The 19717-nt window shown below is 44.0% G+C and overlaps 1 protein-coding gene across 1 annotated transcript in view; it reads left to right on the forward strand.

Annotated features, from left to right (window-relative positions):
- Positions 1-563: 563 nt before the first annotated feature.
- The window catches only part of KCNK9 (potassium two pore domain channel subfamily K member 9), an 87845-nt gene continuing 68691 nt past the window's right edge, over positions 564-19717 (forward strand). The window contains exon 1 of the mRNA XM_039731494.1: positions 564-1146. Within this exon, the coding sequence (XP_039587428.1) occupies positions 564-1146 (583 nt within the window). The remainder of the gene's footprint in view (positions 1147-19717) is intronic.

The raw sequence follows: 19717 nt of genomic DNA on the forward strand, positions 1-19717 counted from the left end.
GGATGCTGCCCCCGGCCCCGCGCCCGCCGCCTGACACCGCCGCCGCCGCCCTCGCCGCGCCGGACGCCGCTCCGCTGCCCACGCCGCGGCCACCTGCAGCAGCAGCAGCAGAGGCAGAGGCAGCAGCAGCAGCAGAGGCAGCAGCTGCCCGGCTCCCCGCCGCCCTCCGCGCACCGCGGCGGAAGGAATAGAGCGCCCAGCCCGTCCCGACCCTCCCGGCCGGCGCTCCCGCAGGCAGCCGGGGCCGGGGCGGGTCGGGTCCCCGACGGCCGGAGCCCGGGAGCCCTCCTCCCCTCGCCCCGCTCCTCCTCCGCGGATGGGCGCGCTGCCGCCGCCCGGCTCGCCCCGGCCCCGCCGCTCCGCCTGAAGAAACTTGGGACGGCGGCGGCCTCCGCCTCCCCGCCGCGCCCCGCCCGGGCTGCGGGCGACCCTTCCCCGCGCCGCCGCGCCAACTTCGCGGGGGGACCCGCCCGCCGCAGGACTCCGTGCCGGGGCCGTCGGCCCCTCGGCGGGGACCCCCTGCCCCTGGCCTCGGTGCTGGGGAGGAGCGGGGGGTGCCCTGGATGGCCCTGCGCACTGGGACGGCTTGGTTTGGGCAGGTCCTGCGCAGAGTTTCCCGGCTTCAGGGCACCTGGTCCCGGCGCTCCAGCAGCCTCCTGTGCCTCTCTTCTTCCCAGGAGCCCGAGCAGGCGGGCGGGGAGCGACCGCCGCCGCAGCACAAGCTGCCCCGGAGCGGCGGCAGCGGCGGCGGGCGCCGCCGGCCCCCCCGGCAGCTGCTCCCCTGCTGTAGCTGCTGCGGCCTGTCGGAACCCCGGGCGGCCAGGGGGGGACATGGTCCCCTCACTCGCCCCTTGCTGGCGGCCATGAAGAGGCAGAACGTGCGGACCCTGTCCCTCATCATCTGCACGTTCACCTACCTGCTGGTCGGGGCTGCCGTCTTTGATGCCCTGGAGTCCGACAACGAGATGCGGGAGGAGGAGAAACTCAAAGCCGAGGAGATCCGGCTCAAAGGAAAGTACAACATCACCAGCGAGGACTACCGGCAGCTGGAGTTGGTGATCATGCAGTCCGAGCCGCACCGCGCCGGAGTCCAGTGGAAATTCGCCGGCTCCTTCTACTTTGCCATCACGGTCATCACGACCATCGGTGAGTGACTCCCCTTGGGGAGACCCTGTGGGGCCAAGGCCACGGCTGGGGCAAAAACTTCCCGGGCTGGAAAAAAGGGAGAGGGGCAGGGAGGCTGTGGCACGCAAGGGTGTCTGTGATGGATGAGTCTTTTTGCTTCCCTCCCGTGTTACGTAATTTAATGCTCTTCTTGGGCACTTGTTGGACTTGAGGGTGTCCCGCACCTCTTCTCCTGGAGATAGATCCTCTGGCTCTTGTGTGTCTGGAGAAGAGTGAGGCTGGTCTGGCTAGGGGCATTGGCACTGGCCAGGTGGCTACTATGGTGCTGTGGCTTGGATGGAGAGGGAGAGGGAGGAAAAGGGAAGGGGCAGTGGTATTCCTTGTGTTCCCCTCAGGAAGAAGGCCCTGTTGTCACACTCCTTCCACCTTAAGAGACATGGGGAGAACTTAGGCAAAAAGCAGCTGGAGGAGAATGAAAATGATGGGGGCATGGGAACTGGATCAGCTGGGAAAGCCCTTAATGTAGCCAGGCATGGGTAGACCTGCCTTTGCAAACTTTGTTTTGGAGTTTGCAAGGGCAGCGGTGGTGGTTCCCACAGCTGTGCTCAAACCCTGGGCACTGACAATGTGTTCCTGGAGTTTTTATTGCAACTGGAGCATCTGATGTGACAACAGGTCACAGTCTGCATTTTGCCTTTGTGGGCACATAGTCTGACAGGCAGAATGATGCCCGCTGTCACATCCATGCTGCCCAGCTTCCCAGATGTGCTGCTTCCCAGGACACTCAAGGGACAGTCAGTGGACACAGCCACAGGCTGTCATTTTGTACTTCCCTGCTTCCCGCAGCTAAAGCTGAGAATTTGCCACAAAGTTTGCTTCTCTGCTGTAAAAATAAATACCACAGTGATTAGAGGCTGCGGAGTGCACACAGAACTGTGCTACAACTCTGGCTTTGGCTGGATGAGCAGGTTTACTCATGCTGGTCTTGTGTTCCTTAAGGTGGGTTTACTAAGGTAGTTGATAATGTTTTTCTCCCAGAACTTCTAATATCTGTGAAGGTCTGAAAAGACCCCTCTAACTCAGTGGCTGTTTGATAGTGCATTATACATGACAGGACATGAAAGTAGCTCTCTTATTAATACAGAAGGACTTGGTCTTTTTGCCATGTCGGGACTGTTACAAGAAATTTTCACACTGCCACCGGAAGATACTGAGTTTTCAGCAGAACGTGCTGTCCACTGCCCTTTGAAAACTATCTGCTTATGTTTGTATTTGACTCTTTTCTACCTGGGGCAGTAAAAAATTTGCTTTGAAAGACCATCTGACAGTATAAAGCCTATTTGCCCTTACAAAGATAAGATGTTCAAGGGTTAATTTCCTCTACCTTTCTGTTATTAGCTATATCAATACAAATGCATATATGATCAGGTTATAGAATATAAAGTAGAATGCAACTTTGGCTGATGATTTGTATTTCCCGCTGTTGGTTACAATGTCAGAACTCTCTTTCCTCCTTTGACCGCTGAGTCTCTCTTCCTCAGCCTGTCTCTTGCTACTTGTGTGTGCTAGGTGAATACTGCTCTGTCGTGCTCCTCTGTGTTACAACAAGCCTTCCACACACACACACACGCCTGTGTACTCACGGTGCCCTGTACTCCTGCCTAGGAGCTGCAATACTTACTGCATTCTTAAGCTCTGTTGGTGACAGGTAGAAAGGGCTGTTTGTACAGTAGTTTGCTGTTTTGATGGTATTTTACCCATAAACAAGTACAACCTGCACGAGAAGTTGTAGCATTTCCTCCTTCAGAGGGTTGGGATTTGTTTAGGAAGCTTGGAGTACCTCATCATGCAGAGGATAGAATGCATTTCTGTAGGCAGAGGTGCTTTGGGAGGTATGAATTGTTTAAATTTAAAAATGTGTATAGCAACAGGGAACCACTGGGAGGAAGACTGATGATAAAGAATGGTGCAGAAAGTTACATTCTGTAACAATTGTTCACTTGGGAAGCTGTGCTCTTGGAGGATATCTGATCCGTCTTTCAAAAGTTTATTAATAGTTGCTCTCTGCATCTTGCCAAATGCAATTCTATTTTTTGTACCATCTCTTCAGTACTAAAGTGGCTTCATGATGTTATCTGATCTACAGCTAGTCTGTAAAAGTAAGCATGGAAGATTTCTCTTTAATTTCTTATTTATCCTAAGCTAATTTGTCTCGCGGGTGGAAAAAACCCCAAAAAACTACTTCATTTAACTTCTTAGAAAAATAAGAGTTCTTATCTATGTTTCTTGTACAGGAAAGTGATCTAAAATGTTTATATTAATATTTTGTGCTGGTTATTTATTTTCAAATCTGTGTGTATGGTCTCATATACATCTTTCTCCCTCTCAAACCTGGACAGACTTCCAGAAGCACATACAGTGGGTGTGCATTGGTGAACTTGCTGCACTCAGTGCATACTCGTGCAAAAGTGTGTCTTAAATATCATTGCAGGCTGACCTTTAAAAGAGAATGAACAAAGACCTTGCCTAATCTGGAAGGGTATCTCTATCTCCACAAAACATCTCTTCAGACAAAACAGTGATAGGAATCGGTGGACCACAAAGTCAAGCAATATGCATATGGTTGCAGACTAATTTATGTCTAACTTAATTGTACTCTGTGATATTGCCATGCTAGCAACATGTCTGGAGCGATTACCTCTTCGCTGTGCTGATTTCAACTACTGTGGCTTTAATTTAATCAAAGGCGTTTATGGTTGGCCATGGCCCATCAGTAGCCAGGAAGAGGCCAGTGCTTCTCTTCCAGTGCCAGGGGACAAGTCCAACAGTGTCCCCAGACCATGGAATGGGTGCCCCATTGCCCCTGAGACATGGGGCTGAAGGGACAGCTCTGGCAGCTCTGGTGCTGAAGGGACAACTCCAGCAATGCCCCCAGTCTGCCGTGCTGTAGGGACACCTCTGGCAGTGTCCCCAGTGTGGTGCTGAGAGGACACCCATAGCATTGTCCATGGTACTCAAAGTCTAAGTCTGGCAATGTCCCCAGTCCGTGGTTCTGCAGGGACAGCTCCGGCAGTGTCCCTGTCCGTAGTAATGAAGGGATAACTCCGGCAGTGTCCCTGTCCGTGGTTCTGAAGGGACAGCTCCGGCAGTGTCCCTGTCCGTGGTTCTGAAGGGACAGCTCCAGCAGAGCCCTCGGGCTGTGCTGCTCGGGTTCGGCTCCCGTCCGTCGCCGCAGCTCTGGACTCCCCTCCTCGGGCGAGCTCTGCAGCTTGTTGCTTCCCGTGGAAACGCATCCTTAAAGACCTGTTTGTAAGGGACTGTGAAAACCTGAAAATCTTCTGTGTGAGGCAAAGCACTGAGATTTGGTCAAGTCTCTCATTTCCTCTAATCTATGGTATTTGGCTTTTATTGGCAGATGGTTGGGGGTTACTGCTCTCTTGTTAAGCTGAGTATTGAGTAAAAAAGTGAGGGCTAATCAAGTATATGAAAACAGGCTTCTTTGTTTTATTTTTAAACCAGGGCAAAACATGTGTTTCTATTCCTCAGATGCAATGTTCTTGCTCTTTCTTTCTTTCCTTTTTTCTTTTTCATTTTCTTTTAGACCAACACAACAATGGAAATGTTGACACCAGCAGGTGCTACAACACTCAATGAGTCTGCTCTTAAAATCAATTAGCAGAAAATCCTCTCTCCCTCCCTGTCGTCTTCCCCAGCTTCTACAAAGTTTTGTCTGTGTTTGAATTGTGTAAAAGTTTTTAAGGGATCAAAAAGAGTTAATAAGCTTTTTTTGGCTCTCACCAGGTGCTGCATTCATTTCAGGACTGTTCTTGTTTCAGAGTGAGCTAGTATGAATTCCTATCCATTTCCACTTGCACAGTCAAAATGATGGAAAAGAGTGGTTTAATGAAGTTCTTCATCCAGCTATTTGTCTTTTATGAGATACGCTGTAGAATATGACACAGAGTTCATCCAAAGGCTTGATACTATGAATGAAAAAACCACCTTCCAAAAACAAAGGGTTATTTCTAGGATTCATAGCAAGTTTTAATGCCCTTTTCTATAGGTCATTAAACTGCTTCTCTGTAAGCAGGTGTCAACACTGTCAAAATGTGTTATTGGTATGGATATCACTTTATCATTTAGGCCTTAAAGGGTGATAGCCATTCTTGATTTAACACCACCAAACTCTAATAAACACTGAATATTTCTGGAGGCTTGTGCAGAATGTAAAGAACTGAAATCTGCTTGTGTCACACTAAATTGAACTGAAACAACAAACAGATTGAAAATTGTTTTTCATTTATTTTTTCCTTAGAAGTGACTGTAAGGGGAGAAAAATTAAGGCTGCTGTGAATTATGGGTCTCCTTTTCTAGCTTTTAGGCCTCTCTTTTCAGTTTTCAACCTACTATAAGCAGTGAGTGAACTATTCAGATAAAATACTTTTAAAAAGAATGTCGTGCAATACCTGTAATGGTGAATGGAACATCCACCTATTGACAGCTGGTTGGCTGCTGAGTAGCCAAACAGTCAGGAGCTGTCTGCATCCAGATGAGGACATTTCATACTTCTGGCAGATGGTGTCCTGACAGGGAGTTTGAACCTGCATTAATGAACTAAGAAAACACATGCTTAAATCCATTTTGGGATAGCGGTTGAGTCTCTGTGTTTCTCTGCATCGTTTTACCCTTCCATAAAATGGGTGCAAAAACACCAACTCAGTAGTGCAGTGGTGTCTCTAATTTGGGTTGGAAAAAGATTGATGTATTCTCACAAGTGATTTATTTCATCTATTGCTCCTTTTTTAAGACTAACCTCTGGTGTTTTGAGTCTGCTCTTGGGTTTTGATGGATGGTAATATTTAGAGCCAGTCCACTGAAAAGGTTTGAGTAAGGAATCATGGCAGATGGACAACCTGCAATGGAAAGAAAAAAAAGAAAGGAACAAAACAAGATATGTAAGGGAAAAGATTAAGAGTAAAGACACAAATGTTTTGGTCAATTAACTGCGGCATTCATGACTTGCCAGGACCATGAAGGTCATATCTTGTTAAAGAACCAAACAAGCATAGAGTAGATTAAACTAATCAATTATTAATAAATTCAGGTGAAAACAGAGAACAAGATTTTCTGGTGAGACAAATGCTTGTAGATGCACTGAAGTAACAAATCTCTTCATTCATGCCATCTGAAGTTGTAGTGGGGAATACTGGATGATGAGGACCTGAATATCTGCTGGTGGTATCTCCAAAGCAAGAAGGAGGTCTGCTACAGTGAGCCCCGTGAAGATGGACTACATGTGGGATTTTTCTCCCCTGCAAAACTAGAATAGTCTGGAAAGTTGTTTCACACTTTATTCTTTTTCTGATGAAAATTAGGAAAAAAAACCCCCAAAACCGCCATAATAGTGTTCTGTCAACAAAGGAGACTTTGAGGCTACTTTGGTCACATTTGTGAGTAAAGTTCTTGAGTTCTTGAAAACTGGTTTTGCAATGATACCTCAGACTACTGCCAGAGGCACTTCAGCAAAAGCTTTTCAAAAGTCACTGATAAACAAGTAAAAATTACAGCTCAGAGTGATGTTGAGCTGCATCTTCCCACAGTATAGCTTATCGGCAGTGCAAGCAAAATAATAAGAGTAGGAAAACAGTTTTGGGGAAATATTGGGAAACCTCTGGCCACTGAGCTCAGTGGAGGTGTCTGAAGATTTCCTTAATGTAATAACACAATTAGTCTCTTGTAGTTTTTTAGGATTTGCTGCTCTTTCACTTCTTCCTAACTACTGATAACTTCTTTCTTTACCTGAAGCAAATGAGATTTAGATTAACCATGAAGAAAACTCTTCCCTGATGTCAGGATGGTTGTGTGCAGGTAAAGATTGCCTAAGGAGACTGCTTTAAAAAGAGATAAGACAAAAATTTCTAAGGAATGAATAAGCTGCAGCTGCTTTTGCCTTTGGGAAGGAAAATGGACTGGCTGACCTCTTGAAGTTTTTATCAGCCATTATGTTCTACAATTTTCTGAATCTTCCTTCCTTTCTTTACTTCTTGAGACCTAGTAGTTCTTGGGTTAACTTGTTTTTCTTGAGAGAAAAAACCACAAAAATATTAGAAATTCTATTTTCTCCACTTTATGGTCTTTGCTTATTGATATTTTTCTAGCCAGTAGATCCATTTATGGACCCTTGCAAGTGTCAGAATAGAAATGTCTGTGTTTACCCACAGTCAAGGTTAGAGATGTTGGTAAGTGTTTTGGGAAAGAAATTAGCTGGAGGAGAAGATGATCCTACTGGTACAAGGATGGCAAGCAGAGGTTCACAGGGCAGAACTGGGAGCAAAAGGTGTTTTTGAGTAAGAATAAGGAAATAAATTTAGCTGTTGTTGGTGGGCTTATGCCTACTTCAAATAAAAATAATAAAAAACCTTTTGCTTTTTCTTGGGACAGCTTCACAACTATGAGGCTTGACCAAAGGAAAACTGATTAATGGAGAGCTTCCCTGTTGGACACCATGAGTTTTGGGACAGATGCTGCTGGTCTGGCACGAAGGACAGCCGAGAATGCTGTTTTGTTTCCTCGAATGCCATGTGAGCTGAGGTGCTCAGTTCCTTCAGTGTCGGAGCACATTCCCCCATAAATGCTGAAATCCTTTCTCATGGCTTTGAGCTGGAGCTGCACAGAACTTTATATTCAGAATGCTGTACTGACATTAGGTGATTCACCTTCACAACACTCCTGTGTAAAAATTACCCTCAGTTTAGAAACAAGAAGAGAAAATGACTTTCTGAAGATTCAGGTTGGGAGCTATTTCTGATTGTTAAACTGCTCACTTCTTTCTCTTTTGGACGACGTGGCATGAGTTTACAGCCAGATTGAGCAGTGGAGATGAACCACAGTCAGAGATCCATAAGGAGTTCAAGGTGATACTGGCAAACTCCTGCAGCTTAGGTCTTCTGACATGCAGTAATAGCAGAACCTGGAGCTTTATTTCATGAAGGTTCATATGCTGTTCTGGCTAATTATCTCTGTTATTACTATGTGTCTTCTGTCAGAGGCTCTTTAGGCTATCAGGTATCCACTTGCTATGGATTTTACTGAAGGTCCTTGTCTGGATATAGTTAGAGGCCACATGAAAGATCCCCTTCCCCTCTAACAGATACGAGCAAGGACACTTACTGGTGATGCAGAACTAATGAGTCCTTGATGCCTGTAAGTGGAGCTAAGAGGTTACTGTGGACTTGCAACAGATGTTTGCTGTGTGTAGCAGGCCTGTTCTCTTTTTGGATAGTTTTGGATGAAGCCGTGGACTCCTTCAGAAATTTCCCCCATGGACATTGTTGCAATGCAAATCAGTTATAATTTGTTATTTTCTCAGGATTATAGTCTGTAGAATCCACTGACTGTAGGACCAGGCTACCTATACCCCCCAGGCATCTGTGACTTGATTAGCTATAACTAAAATTGATATTGCTGGTTTCAGCTAGAGCACTTCCTTTGATTAAAGTGAGAGTGTCTATGGACACCTCCTCTATAAAACAATATTTGGCAAAACAACAAATGAAAAAAAACCTAAAACCCCAAACCTAGAAAAAAAGGCCTGATCCAAGGTTTATTATAAGTAACAGAGAAAATATTTTGAATCACAGTTGTTTTGGATTAGGCCATTATTTGACAAGAATTCTTCAATGCAAGGAGCTATATTCTATAGCAAACCAACCAATGGAAAATATCTTTAAAAGTAATTTTCATATTTTTTTATTTTTAATAATGAAGTTGACTTTGACATTTATACTAATTTGTGTCTTTTTAATTGAAAGTGAAAGGCTAAACTTACATGCCTACTGCATACCTCAAATTTGAGCAAAGAGAAATCTTGAGGAAGAATGTTGATGTTTTTATTCTATTTTTTTTTGGTGGTGGTATGTGGTTCTTTTCTTGTTGTTTGTGTGTTTTCCTTACTTTCATGACTCCCAGAGAGCTAACAACTTCTTCTGATCTATCACTTTCTGATCCACTGAGATGCTTTTCTTTTTTATCAAGTGTAATGTGCAGTTATATTTTTTCCGTTTTAGGGGAAAAATCCCTGAAGTTTCTTAGCAGTTTTTTCTTTTTAAGGACTTCAATGACTTTTTTTTTTTTTTTATTAATACCTGGCCAATTGCCACAAGAGGCTTAGGCAGTTATCAGTTGGTTAAAGGGTTCAATATCCTCTTTAACTGCTTTCATTATGGAGGTGATTAGGGCATGCCAGTGAAAGGAATCTCTCTATTAAGGGCTCCTGTATTTGTTACTTATTAGGATGATTAGGAGGGAGCAGACTGCTTTGTCCTTTCAATTCCCTGCACCAGAAGAAAAAAAAAAGAGCTTCAGAGAAAAGCAGGCAAGTAGTGGGGTTAAAATGTCTCTGATGGGAAGCTGATTGTCACCTTCCTTTCCCATCAGAGAAGAGGACCTTCCTTCTCGAGAAGAAAAATTTCACAGGGAGCTTGAGGGCACAGATTGATGAATGAAACCTGCTGCAGCTCTCTCTAATTGTGTAGTGCAGGAGATTAGCTCTAAGGAAATGCTCATAGACTCCCAATTTAGGGATATTCGTGACATGTGGAAGGGAAGATAGAAATAAGGAGATCCACTCCCAAGGCAATTGGCAGTGTCAGCAATTTCAGATGTGTGCTACCATTAACTCATTACAGGGGTGTTTTGGGGGGAGATAGAATATTTTCTTTCTTCCAGCCTCTTTTCTTTTGATGTCCACTGGAAAGGATGTCCTCCTCCTATGTTTAAACCAACACAGGCTATGGGAACTGTGTCAGAAATTAAATGTTGTAACAAACCTAAACTACTTGAGTGTTGATTTGTCACTCTGCTGCATTTCACACCCATATGGAACTTCTCAGGACCAGACACAGTAGGAAAAGGTGTCCAATATTCGTGTTTCAAAGGTATATATGTCCATTACTTGAACTAATGAACAGCTGTTATTAGTTGTTAGTGGTTTGAACTGTTATGGTGGAACAAGGCTGACTTCACTCAGTGCAAAAGTGTTTGCAGCAGTAATAATTTCTAAAAAATCTGCAGTTTGGTGCTTAATTTAACTTTGCTCTGGATACATATAAAATACTGTACTGCAATAAAATGAATTCTAGCACCAGGAAGAATGTGGAGCCCTGACCATAAGGCTCTGCATGCAGGCTGTGTCATGTAAGATACTGCATCAAGAATATTTAAAAACAGTTCATGAAATAAAGATGATTGAACTCTCCATTACAATCTTGCATCAGAAAAACATCTCATACTTGTAGAGGTGACTTGAAGTCTCAATGCTTGCTTACATTTTTTCTGGCCTTTGGGGACTTCTTGGGCTTCCAGAGAAAACCATGAATTTTAGAAGAGTTCCTTACAGAATAAAACATCTTGTATTTTCTGCTGAGAACTAGAAACAGTAGAAGGATGCTCTTTCAGCATTATTGAGGATCACCACATATACTAGGCTTTCAAAAAAACTGGATTGCCCCAGACTGCTAAAGAGTAAAAAAACCCCTGTATTTTGGGATGTGGTAGTCTGGAAACCAACATTTGGGGAGTGAATGGCTCTTACAACATTTAAAGTTATCCACCCACCATCACTTTGACATGTCTTCTAAAAAAGTTCCTGATCTACTGTTTGTTTGCTTGTGGACAACAAATATGTCTTTGTTTTTTGTTTGTGTGGGGTTCTTTTCTTTTCTTTTCTTTTCTTTTCTTTTCTTTTCTTTTCTTTTCTTTTCTTTTCTTTTCTTTTCTTTTCTTTTCTTTTCTTTCCTTTTTCTTCTTTCTCTCTTCTTTTTTTTTCTGGTTTGGTATTTTTTTTCAGTATTACTTAGGAGTATTAGAAATTACATAGGGCTGGTTCTAGGCAACTGATAGCTAAAACAGCAGCACTGGATCTGTGCCATTGGAAGCACCAGGAAATCCCAGTGATTCTACCTGAACTCTTCAGTTGACCTTTCAACTGATATATTGACAATTCAATGATCTTCCCGACCTCTCTACTTTGGAGTTTCTCTCCTCTTTTGCTGTTCCATGTGGGAATGAAGATCCCAAGATCAGGAAGGAGGTGGTTGCTGTTCAGTCTGTACTGATGCCATATTAGTTTTTTAATTAATTTCTGGTATTTTTCTCTGACAAACAAAAATGATCATCCAGTCTTTTGGCAGCAAAGGCTTAAGCTCTTAAAACACATCCTGCCTAGTAGTAAAAGGCCTGTTATTTAAAGGGCACTTTTCAAAACAATTAGTACTTCAGCAGCAATGTTTGCCTTAATGAGTGCACTCTGGCAGTCAGAGGAAAGAGCATGAGCTGATACCTAGAGATGTAGGCTAACATAGGCAAATTAGCAGTGCTACAAGTCAGTTACTGAATGTACTGCACATCCAAGAGGTTTATTTTAATGAGTGAAGAGCCCTAGGTATGATTCAGAATGGATTAAATTTTTTTTTCTCCCCAGATATCCACCCCCTTTATATCTTCCTTCAGAAGGCCTTGTACCACTCCTGTACTTGTGATAGTTTATGCTGTGTGGGTTGCATTCAGGTCTGGTTGGACTTGCTGGACTGGCACCAGAGACAATTTTTCATGAAGTTTCAGACTTGCTTCATTGCTGTTGCTGTCTGATGTTTGAAATCGGTGTCTTTATGATGTAGGTATGCTGCTGGCATTTTGATATAACATAGATTTCTTTTTAAATGTTTCAGGAGGTTTTTCTTTTCCCAAGAGGGATCACACACAGTAAGGGCTGGTGGTGTTGAGGAGGAGGAGGCACAGGATGCAAGCTTGGCTCTGAGTGTCCAGCAATAGCTCTCATGGTGAAGGCTGCTGGCTCTTGGGCATGTGTGTTCCTGATCTGGATAACTAGATGGATCTTGACTGCAGGTTGGGTCATGAGGAGTTAAAAACTATTTCTGTGGTCTCTTTGACAAAAATCCAGCCTGTGGAGCATTTCAAATCTGACCAAAACTCCAGGATGGTTCCTGAAGACCTTGAGTGTGGCACAGTGAATAAGGAGAAATGTTAACAGTGAGGAAGCATTAGAGTGGCGACAGAGAAAAAAGACCTTTCTAGCAGTGATACTTGTGAAACAGAAATGTGTTGGTGAGGGGTGCCCTGGGCTCTTCTTTGCTAGGTCTTGCAGAACAGGATGGACAAGCATCTGTCAGGAATGACCCATGCATTCTGTCCTGCCTTGCGGCAAGGTATGGACTGGCCTCCTTGTTCTGTATTTTTAATGGTTCCCTAAACACACAGGCTGTTTGAAGTTTGCCTTGGATCTTGCTTGGGATCTATATACATTTATCTTGTCCTTTTTCTTTTTTTTTTTTTGAAGGTTTGGGCTTCCCTGAGGGACTATCAGTGCATTCTACAATTCTGTCTCCAGCTGAATATTGGGATAAGAATCAAAGCTCTCCTCTAACAGCAACTGTTCGGTGTTAGCAGTGTCACCAGCTTTTTATGGCTGCTGTTTGAACAGCCCTACCAGTGGCTGTTGCAGGGAAAAACAAACATGCTGCCTATCTTTAAAAAAGGGACAGGAGAGAACATGGGCAGTTAATGCTCAGTCAACCTAAATTTGATCTTCAGAAAGATATTTGACCAAGCTGTTAATCAGCGTGAAAGTACCTAGGGGATAACAAGGGACAAGCTGGAACAACCCCAAGTTTTTCTTGAGTAACTCATGCTGGACTTCTCTGGGTTGTTTTTATTCCAGCAGATAGCTGATGGAGGGGGGAAATCAGTTGGTTGTGACATTTATTACATATGTGGCATGATAATAGCATTGAGTTCTCATAATTGCAGTAGAAAATCCTAGACTGGGTTAAACTGCAAGGTGGCTGTAAAATCTGGATGGACACACACTGTGGAGCAGAGGCTGGACAGTGACTGGGCTTATCACATGTGTGAAAAACACATACACTGTGCAGGTGTAAATGGGGCAGAAAATACAAGCCCACAGATCTGCTAAATCTGCCACCAGATAATTTCACAATAGGATTAAAAAGTGCAGGAATATTTATCACTGTTTTTCTGTCAGATTGGATGGACATAACATATGCAGTCATACAGGGGTCTGTCTTGTGGCTGGTACTATTCAAGTTTCCCATTAATGGCTTGTCTGGTAGAACAGAGAGTACACACATTAATTGTGAGGGGTGGCTAGCTCTGAGAGGGCAGGAGCAGAATACAAAACGATTTTGTTAGATTGGAGAAATGGTCTGGAATCAATATGATGAAATTCAATAAACTCAAGTGCACAGAATTACACTGAAGAAGAAAATATCAAAGACACATATAAAAAAAATGATATAAACTGACTAGATGCAAGTACTACAACATCATGCTGATAAAGTGGGAAGATTTCAGCCTGGAAACTGAGTGCAGTTTTGGGCACACAGTGTTTTGAGGAAGGAGGAGAAAAATCAAAATGCTGAAAGAAAAATTAACCTGTATTCATTGTGAAGTGGACAGAGATTGTTTAGCCTATATGAAATATGTGAAGGGGGGGGGAATAGCAGCTTCAAACATGGAAAAGGTTATTGTAAAGAGGACATTGGTAAGTTTTTTCTGTATACATACCCAGATGTAGGTTGATCATCAGCTGTGAAAACAGCTATAACATGATCTGTAAGGAACCTCCAGAGTGCCAGCAGTGGGATATTTGTCTGAAGTGGTTAAACTATTGTCCAAAACACACAGGTTTGGTATACTTCAGCCTGCCTCAGTTTTGAATGGGCTCAGTTACCTTTGGAGGCCCTTCCAGCCATGTGTTCCTAGGAATGGGTGGCTGAGAGCAGCTCTACAGGAGCTGCCTGCTGAGCTGAGTAACCCCTAAGTGATGGATCGAGGACCTGAGCATCCTGCAACAGGTCAAATGGTTTACTGGGGTTTTTCCCAACCCTCTGCTTCTGGGATTATGCACTCAGTGGATGTTTCTAAGTGCTGTGCTGAATGTACAGCAATGTCTGCTGTCTGACAGTGGACTTTGTGGTGGTCAAGGCTGAATTTGGCTCTAAGAGAGCTGTTCTGCTAGGACAGGCATCAATATTCATCTTGCACTCCCTGCTGGCTTGGCATTTTGGGTTGCATTTTCTGTAATGCTGAAACAAAGAGGTTCTTCCTCTTTCCCTAAATCCCATGCATACAAACCATTTCCATAGCACAGGCAATCATCCAATCTGTTGTCCTGGCAGGCACCAATGCCTTTCTACTTTGCAGGAAGGAAATCTATCCCATAATACACCTGTGCAATACATGGCAATGGCGATTTTGTTGCTAACCCCCGCAGCAATCAGTTTATGCCCTCAAGCATGAGATTTGATTATCCTTGTCATTATCTAAGCTACAAATGTTATTAGCAGCCATAAAATTGTCCATTAAAGTGAGAGGAATTACTTGCCTGCACCAGGGGGAGAAGAGATAATTTACCACACAGATTTAATCCCAAATGCACTTTTTTTTCCCAGAAGAATCCTCTAAGCCTCTGTACAGCCTCCATTTTTGCATTTCAAAATCTCTTTCCCCCTCCATGGCCTTCAAGTCTGTGTCTTTTTACCATAAGAGTGACATAGATACCTGCTGTTGAAATAACCACAGACATAATGACCATGTGTTTCTTCTATCTTTCATAGCTTGGAATGAATGTTTCCTTAATTCTGGAAGTGCAGGTGCCCAAACTTTTGTTGGGTTCCATATTTTCTGGACTTCAGCACTGGGCTGAACTTCATTTACACAGAAGCAGTTCTGGACGCCTTGGGCTGACTTGGCACCCATGAACTGACTGTGCACCACTGGCTGGTGTAGGATCAGTTGATTTGCTCCTAGCAGGCCGTTTTCATAGGTTTTCTTGATCCTGCAATACTAGGTTTTTATGAGAGGAAGAAGTGATGTATCACAGGGGCCAAGAAAAGATGCTGTGTCTGAGTGGGTGAGATCCAGGGTAGTGTCTGAAAAATTTCTTTGTCTTCCCCGGGACTGGCTGATTCATCCCCTTCCCACCACCCTGTTAATTCCTGTTCATATATCAGTTCACCGTAAAGCTGCTTTTTTATTCCCATGTGGTATTGTGTTCCCACCCCCTTCCAACAACAGGGAGTGGGAGAGAGCACCCACAGCTTTCCCAACAGACAAAAAATGGTGGATCCTGACAGACTGGAACAGATTCTGATCAGTTTTTCTCTGTAAATCCTGCAAAACTTGGTTGTTTTGGTGTATTTGTTGACTTTAAACTAAGATAAATGTGTGCAGAATGTGGTCTGGAGAGCCTGTATTTTGAAGGAAGCATCTCCTCCTACTCACCCAACAAATTTACACACACATGGCGTAGCATCGATATTAGCTCCTGTAGCAAATGGAAAATATGTCAGGAGCCCGAAAGGAATAGAAAATGTTCTCAAACAGGGCTTAAAAAAGTAAACAAACATCATATAACCAACAAAATCAATACAGCTCCATATTAGCCATTACAGATATCTCTGTCTTTGTCTACTTCATACTGTGCACATTTCAGTGCTGTGGAAAATGTAGAACCCAGGGGACCTAATTTCAGATCTTGGAGATGGTGTATTGAACACAAGGTCTGGGATAGAAGGCCTGGAAGAGATTTATGTTAAAAGACAGAAGAGATTTTCCCCTTGAATCCCACTAAAGAGCATTAACTGAGTCAAAGAAATGTAAATATATAAACAAAACCAATATATATTAATTGGTGTTATAACATTAATAGAAAAGTTTCCTTGAAAACTCTTTTTTTTTTTTTTTTTTTTGAGTCATCTCCACTAACCTCCTTGAAAACTCTTTTTTTTTTTTTGAGTCATCTCCACTAACTTAAAGAAATAACTTTGTGAGAACTAATGCTAGGTTCAGGATGTCCAAGAGGAGGGGACAGCCTTTCAGCTTTCTGCATTGTCTTCCTCAGCTGCTCTTCTGTTTGGAGGGAATCTGAGAGAGAGAAATATCCTAATGCTTTCCAGCCTTTGCCTCACGGCCTTCCTTTGCTCTTCATGTCTTCCAAAACAATCAGTAGTATTCAAGCTATTCTTCCCTACTGAATTCCTTCAAGCCAAGCTGCTCTTGGATGCTGCAAGCATTGCCTCTTCTCCCGTTCCCTTGAGAACTTGGTACTCTTATTTTTCCAGGTTGCAAGAGTTGAGGTGCAGACTAAGCAGGTGGTTGATGCTCTTCCTAACCAGAAGAGCACATCTCAGTAAAGGCTGTGTGAGATTTAACAGGAAGAAATGCTCCTGTGAGCCAGTGCCATTCTTTGGTTGCCTGTCTAATACACTTAATATTGAGGGAACACCCTGTGTCTTTTGGATGGTGACTTTTGCTTCCATTCACAGTGCAGAGCTCTTTGGCAAGGAGGGGCTGGCAAGATTTCCTGCACAGGACATTGGTAGAGACTTTGAAGAAGAGGAAGAAGCTGGAAACAACTATTAGGACAAAATGGGCCATTGCTTGGAATCCTACACTCAGGTGATTTCCTGAAAGAGAAATGTTTGGTTTTGGTGGTCTTTGGTCTTCTGGAGTTTTAATGCCATGCATCAGCAAAGCTGTGCTGAGTGTGCTGGAGACCTACAGGAGCTGTGCCTCCCTGTGTTTGTTTTTCCACTAGAAAGATAATATTACTTGAAAGATATAGATAGATAGATAGATAGATAGATAGATAGATAGATAGATAATTTATTTTCTTTTAATGTGATGTGGTCCAGCCCCTTAACAAGTGTCCATAGGCCCTCTAGGAGGTCCACTGCCTTTCACCCTGAAGGGTGATACAGAGGGTTCTTGTCTTTCCTCTGCCTTCTATTCCACCTCCCTGCAGTGCTTGATGTTGATCTCACTGCTCAGAGTGCCTGCAGCATGCACGAGACCCAGGGGCCTGGGTTTCTTGTCTCTTTAATGGCATTCTATGAGCTTGTGTTCAGAGAGAGAGACAGAAAGATCAAAGGCTGTGCAAGAGCACTGTGCTTGATTTTGCTTACACCAATACAAATTGATTGACTTCACCGAGTTATGAGGGATTTACAGCTAGGGGAGAACAGATTCTGACCTAATGGCTCCAAAAGAGGCTTTTCTTGGATGAGCAATGTAATTAGAACACTGGAACAGACAGATTTTGTGACTCATCTGTGGGTCTGCAGTCTTTTCTTTGCTTCTAGTAGGGTGCTCACTAATGTCACCACACTTTCATTTCACCCGTGGGCTGATCTAATGAAGGACCAACCTTTGCTTGAACAGAGATCTCTGTTCAGCTGCAGAGCATCCTCCAATCTTCGTGTCACTGTGAAGACTTCAAGCTTAGGACCAGACACTGGGGTAGTGGAAAATTTCCACTCTCTTCCTGTTTTGTACTGAAGCAGAGGATTAAAATAACTAGAAAAAACAAAGCAGGGGCCAGGGAGAATGGACTGATGAGTGAGTCTACTTACCAATCTGAAACATGTGTCCTAGCAAGGGCAAAAATCATGTGCCAAGATCAACCTGCTCTATAGATCCAGCTGGACAACAATACATGAAATCAGTTGCTGCTTTCACAGCTGCTTTTCAGAGCTGGGTGGAGGTCTGGGGATGAAATATATTAGTTGGAAGATACTTCACTGAGACTGCAAGACATTCATTTGGGAAAATTTGTTGAGAATGTTTCCCAAGTTTGGGGGTGAGGATGTGGTCATGGCTAGTGTACGAGGGACCTGGCATGGATTTGGGAGGACTGGAGCTGAGCACAGTCACAGGGCTCAGGCCTCCAGGTGTCTGTGGGCTGTGTGGGGCACAAGGGTCTGGCAGAGAGCTGACAGCACTCAGGATATGGAGGTGGTGCAGCTTTGGCTGCTGGTTCTCCTTTGGTCCCAGTGCAACAGGAATTGGAGTCGGAGCTGTTGCAGTTTGGCTGGACCATGACTGTGACAGCAATAATGGCAGGGTGTGTCAGGGCAGAAGCTGTCACCCTGCTCTGTGTGTAGTGCCACCTCTTTCTCACCCACCACTCGTTTCATCTGAGCTTGAGCTGTGGGAGTCCTTCAACACAGTAGTTTCAGGAAAGGGAGCAGTGGTGCAATGGACTGGAGTTTAGCATGGGTTGGGAGAGGTGAGACAGTCACACCAAATCTGGCATCACTGATGGTTCCTTCACAAAGTTTGGGGGCCACTGACATGGGGAACTCAGTGGGGGTGCCCACCTTACATTCAGCCTTGTCCTTTGTGTCTGTGTGCTCTCTTCTGAAGGCTTCCAGGTGGCAGAGTGCCATCTGCACTCCAAAATCACAACCTGCTGCAGCCATCCCTCTGGTAGATGTAGCCCTCTGCAGTGAGCTGCTGCTGGTGTGGTTCACATTCAGCACAGAGTGTAAGACTCACCTGGAAGAAGGTGAACTTCTGTGTGCTGAATCATGTGCCTCACCATTTGGCAGTGACAAGAGCACAGCTATATGTGCAATTGGATTTGATGTCAGTTTTCTTCTGATTTGCCACTCATTGAAACTGAGAGCCAGTCAGGATGATTGGTCCTGTCCTTGGATTCAAGCCCTGCTGCACTGGGCTCCCTACCAGCATGAAATTCAGAGTAATTTCAAAAAAGTGTCTAGAAGACCACAGAGCTAAAGCTCCATTTTCAAAAGTAGCTCTTGCACTTAGGAGGCTGCTTTCCAAGCCAAAGAACCTCATACCTGCCAAATATGGGTTTAGAAAACAGGTTGGTTGGAGTGTGGAGTCGTTGAAGAACATGAGAAAAATATGCCTTTCAGGACAGTTTATAAAAAAGAGTACAGGTGCCTGGTAACTCCAAATCCTTTGGTAATCCACTTCTTCAGTCTCTGTCACACAAACATACCTGGAAAGATTTTTCTCTCCTGTTACACCTGAGGAAGTAAGTCACCATGTGGAGTATTAATGAAAGCTACTGTCTCTTGTGCATTAAAACTCCTTTTTCTGCCTGCTGACTCATAACGTACCAACTCATGTTGCTTTTCACTTGATGAATACCTGTAAAACACAGGAGTAAGTCTGTGCTTTAGAGAAATTTCTGTTGCTTTGAGACAGATCACAAATGAGTGTAACAAATAGTAGGATGAAGGGAGAGGAAAACAATAACAGTTATATTCTGCTAATTGCTCTTAGTTGCTGCCATCACTGTTCAGATGAAGAATTTATCCCAAGAAAGACACTGGGCTTGGGGGTTAGTTCAGGGACATGTCTTGCATCCAAGATGCTGTGAGGAAAAATGCCTGGAGACATGTTTTGAAGAAACCAAAAAATTGTAGTCACAGCTGGCACGAATGGCATTGCAGATGGGAAAGTGGGTGATGAGAAAAGAGAGCTGGGGAAGATAGGACAGGGTTGTGTGGCCATGAAAAGCTTGGAGATGTGGGAAAAGGAAAAGTTGGTAGAGAGGAAAGGGGAAAGTTCTTGAGGTTTTGTGCTGCTCAGAATATAAGTCTTGGCCTTGGTTTGCTTTAAAGTTTTTTCCAAGATATCCCCCCTGAACGAGTAGCCTGAAGGTATAGAACATCCCAGCTTATACCAGTGCAGTTTAGAACAATCACAGTTTGACTGACCTTCCCTGATGGTGGTAATT

This window comes from Passer montanus, unplaced genomic scaffold (assembly GCF_014805655.1).
Source record: "Passer montanus isolate IOZ18808 unplaced genomic scaffold, ASM1480565v1 scaffold78, whole genome shotgun sequence".
In the NCBI taxonomy this organism is placed as follows: Eukaryota; Metazoa; Chordata; class Aves; order Passeriformes; family Passeridae; genus Passer; species Passer montanus.